Source organism: Chanos chanos, chromosome 13, assembly GCF_902362185.1.
Source record: "Chanos chanos chromosome 13, fChaCha1.1, whole genome shotgun sequence".
Lineage (NCBI taxonomy): Eukaryota > Metazoa > Chordata > Actinopteri > Gonorynchiformes > Chanidae > Chanos > Chanos chanos.
Window position 1 is genome coordinate 3010001 of NC_044507.1, and position 5000 is coordinate 3015000.

A 5000-nucleotide genomic window follows, 5' to 3' on the forward strand; every position below is an offset into this window, starting at 1 on the left:
GGCCAACTTTATGACACACATTATTGCCATCTGTGACATGCCACATATGAACAGATGTTTAGACAAGAGGTGTGTGTGTGTGTGCATGTGCGTGTGAGTGTGTGTGTGTGTGTGTGTGTGCATGGGTGTTTGTGTGCGTGTGAGTGTGTGTACACGTGCGTGTGAGTGTGTGTGTGTGTGTGCATGTGAGTGTTAGTGTACGTGTGTATATGTGTGTGTGAGTGTGCGCGTGTGTGTGTATGTATATGTGTGTGTGTGCGTGTGTGCAAGTGTGTGTGTGTGTGTGTGTGTGTGTGTGTGTGAGTATGTGTATATGTGTGTGAGTGTGCGTGTGTGTGAGTGTGTGTGTGTGTATATGTTTGTGAGTGTGTGTGTGTGAGTGTGTGTGTGTGTCTGTGTGAGTGTGTGTGTGTGTGTGTGTGTGTGTGTGTGTGTGTGTGAGTGTGTGTATATGTGTGTGAGTGTGCGTGTGTGTGAGTGTGTGTGTGTGTGTGCGTGTGAGTGTGTGTGTGTTTGTGTGTGTGTGTGTGTGTGAGTGTGTGTGTGTGTGTGTGTGTGTGTGAGTGTGTGTATATGTCTGTGTGTGTATGTATATGTGCGTGTGTGTGTTATAAAGCTGTAAATGTGCGCTGTGCTCTGTCATTAAGCTGTCTCTGATCAGAGAGAGCTCATTAAAACACAACTTTAATAAAAACTACACTAATGGCCAGGCGACTGCCTGCCTGACGTATGTGACTGTAGATGAGGGGAGGAGAACACAGTCAGGACTCCTGGGTGAGATTTGGGTTGGCACGCTATACCACAGCCATAATGACGAAGAATGACGATGAAGACTACCCATTTGTCTTGACCCACAGCAAAACGGGCAAACTCACTCTATATACCACAGAGACAGTGTGTGTGTGTTTGTGAATGGAACAAGTCCCAGTTTCGGATTAACAGTAGTGTTATACTGAAAACACGCCGACTTACACTCCCACACATACACAGACAAACACACACACACACACACACACATACACACACACACACACACACACAGACAAACACACAAACACACACACTCAAACACAAATGAAGGTTAAGTACTTTAGAAAATGTAAACAGATTCTTAGAAAACTTCACGTCCAGGGAACAGTGTTTTGTCTGTGCATCTTCAGCTCATCTTATATTTGGCCTGTTATCCAAACAAATCCTTGGGCCCGGCGGAGCTTTTCACTGGCCTTTTGGTTGGTTGCCAGGGGATTTGGTGTGTCTTGTTAGCTGAAAAGTGGGATTAAATATGCTTGTCGTTGTTAGTGGGAAGAGCTTTGTTCTCGGTCCAATTTAGCGCACAGCGTAACGGCCGTCTGTTAGCACGGACGGCTTGTGTTAGTACAGAGTGCATAAGGAGAACGCTGTTTACACACACTTAGACAGTGTTACTGAGAGTGTGGATAATAACTCTCTCTCTCTCTTTTTCTTTCTTTATGTCTCTCTCTCTCTCTCTGTTTCCTTCTTTTCACTTTCACTACAGGGCACAAAGGCAAGTATCTCTCTGTCTCTCTCTCTCTCTCTCTCTCTCTCTCTTTCACGTAATCTAATCCTCTTGTTTCTTTCTTCCTTTCAATCACTCCCTCTTTTCTCTGCATGGATCACTCATACCTTCTGTTTACTAACAAGTCACACCATCCATTTAGCAGTCACTTGAAGTCTGTGTGTGTGTGTGTGTGGCTCTAGAATAAGCTCCATCCTGCGAGATATAATTGATTTAAGTTTATGTTTGTACATTTGGTTCCAAGATTAAACTGCATTATTTAGTTTCCCCACTGACATTGTTCTTGTTTATTGCTCTTTATTTTGTTTTGCGGTATTAATTTCCTCTTTGTGCCTGATACTGATGCTTATGTTAGTGTCAGCAGTTTCATATTGGAGCCCTGTTTGAGTTTATTTTCTCAAACGTACAACATATTGTCTAATTAATTTTCATCTCCTCAGTGTTCTTTATGGTGTGTTCATTTGTTCAGTGCTCACTGCCATGTTTTCAGTACAGTAGTGTTTAGTGTGTTCAGTTGATGAGGGTTCAGTGTAGTAACTGAAGTGTAGTGTGAGGTAGAGAGGTCTTTGAAAACTGTTTTCTCCCCCACAGTCTCTGAGACAATGCAGCAGGACAAATTTGACGAGTTTGGCTACACCCTCGTTGCACCTAGGTGAGTATTAGAGTATCATTACACGTACGCACACATACACACGCGCACACGCGCACACACACACACGGACGGACGCTTGGACATACAAACAGACACAGATGCACACACACACACACACACATACACACACACACACACACTTATGCATGTGCGCGCACACACACACACACATGGACATCTGGACATACAAACAGGCACACACACACACACACACATAGCGTCAGTGACAGGTTGATGAAGACTGTGTGCAGTGCACTATGTTGGCTCATACACTGATGTATTGAGACCCAACTCTGAACAATGTGTGTGACTGTTCCGTAGTCTTTCCTCTGTCAGGCTCCGTTTCACGTTGACGCTGAGATAAACCGCGTGCTTTAGAAATGGCGCTCCGTCTGCTGCTGTTGTGCCGTTCGCAGCCCGAGTCAAAAGGCAGCACTTACTCCATCAGACTGAGCTGTGTTACCAGTCTGTGGGCCATGCTCTCGGGTCTGAATCTGATGTGTGTACTGGTCCCTTTTACACTCAGTGCTTTAGACTGGCCGCTGTCAGTGTAATGTGTCACTTCTGTCACATATATTTTGCATATTATATTGATCAGACATGGGTCAAATATGTACTTTACACACATATTTGTCAAATACATATTTAATATGTATGTGTGTCAATTCTAGCTCATATTGAAAGTTCTCTAATAGTCCACAGTTCTGTACTGTAAGCAGTTAGTGATCAGCTTCTAGTCCATAGCCCTGTACTGTAACAGTCCTCAGAGTACTTACCATTTCACCACTGGTCCTGTCCCAGTGCCCTTCACTGACCTCTCTCCTGATGGACGACTGTTCCCTTGTCTTAACTGACCGGGTCAGTAAAACCAGGAAAAGTCCCTTCAGAACTGTATTCATTTCAGCCCAGGAAGGAATACATTACCCAATACTTCACTATACAACTGTATACATTACCCAATACTTCACTATACAACTGTATACATCACCCAATACTTCACTATACAACTGTAAACATCACCCAATACTTCACTATACAACTGTATACATTACCCAATGCTTCACTATACAACTGTACACATCACCCAATACTTCACTATACAACTGTACACATCACCCAATGCTTCACTATACAACTGTATACATTACCCAATGCTTCACTATACAACTGTATACATTACCCAATGCTTCACTATACAACTGTATACATTATCCAATACTTCACTATACAACTGTATACATTACCCAATACTTCACTATACAACTGTACACATCACCCAATACTTCACTATACAACTGTATGCATTACCCAATGCTTCACTATACAACTGTAAACATCACCCAATACTTCACTGTACAACTGTAAACATCACCCAATACTTCACTATACAACTGTACACATCACCCAATACTTCACTATACAACTGTACACATAAACACACACTTCACTATACAACTGTACACATCACCCAATACTTCACTATACAACTGTATACATTACCCAATGCTTCACTATACAACTGTAAACATCACCCAATACTTCACTATACAACTGTAAACATCACCCAATACTTCACTATACAACTGTATACATCACCCAATATTTCACTATACAACTGTATACATCACCCAATACTTCACTATACAACTGTATACATCACCCAATACTTCACTATACAACTGTATACATTACCCAATGCTTCACTATACAACTGTACACATCACCCAATACTTCACTATACAACTGTACACATCACCCAATACTTCACTATACAACTGTACACATCACCCAATACTTCACTATACAACTGTATACATCACCCAATGCTTCACTATACAACTGTATACATCACCCAATGCTTCACTATACAACTGTAAACATCACCCAATACTTCACTATACAACTGTAAACATCACCCAATACTTCACTATACAACTGTATACATTACCCAATGCTTCACTATACAACTGTACACATCACCCAATACTTCACTATACAACTGTACACATCACCCAATGCTTCACTATACAACTGTATACATTACCCAATACTTCAATATACAACTGTATACATTACCCAATACTTCACTATACAACTGTAAATATCACCCAATACTTCACTATACAACTGTAAACATCACCCAATACTTCACTATACAACTGTACACATCACCCAATACTTCACTATACAACTGTACACATAAACACACACTTCACTATACAACTGTACACATCACCCAATACTTCACTATACAACTGTATACATTACCCAATGCTTCACTATACAACTGTAAACATCACCCAATACTTCACTGTACAACTGTAAACATCACCCAATACTTCACTATACAACTGTACACATTACCCAATGCTTCACTATACAACTGTAAACATCACCCAATACTTCACTATACAACTGTATACATCACCCAATACTTCACTGTACAACTGTAAACATCACCCAATACTTCACTATACAACTGTACACATTACCCAATGCTTCACTATACAACTGTAAACATCACCCAATACTTCACTATACAACTGTACACATTACCCAATGCTTCACTATACAACTGTACACATCACCCAATGCTTCACTATACAACTGTAAACATCACCCAATACTTCACTGTACAACTGTACACATTACCCAATACTTCACTGTACAACTGTACACATTACCCAATACTTCACTGTACAACTGTAAACAAAGATAACATACTCAACTAATGCTTCATCTGTGTCATTTTTTACTGTCTTGTTGTTACGGTAACGCTGATACTGAGAGCCACTCCTCGTATGCGCGGAA

At 41.1% G+C, this 5000-nt stretch overlaps 1 protein-coding gene across 1 annotated transcript in view; it reads left to right on the forward strand.

Annotated features, from left to right (window-relative positions):
- The window catches only part of LOC115826601 (voltage-dependent calcium channel subunit alpha-2/delta-1), a 76245-nt gene that overhangs the window by 57315 nt on the left and 13930 nt on the right, over positions 1-5000 (forward strand). Inside the window, exons 24-25 of the mRNA XM_030790480.1 lie at positions 1517-1525; positions 2129-2189. Of these exons, the coding sequence (XP_030646340.1) occupies positions 1517-1525; positions 2129-2189 (70 nt within the window). The remainder of the gene's footprint in view (positions 1-1516; positions 1526-2128; positions 2190-5000) is intronic.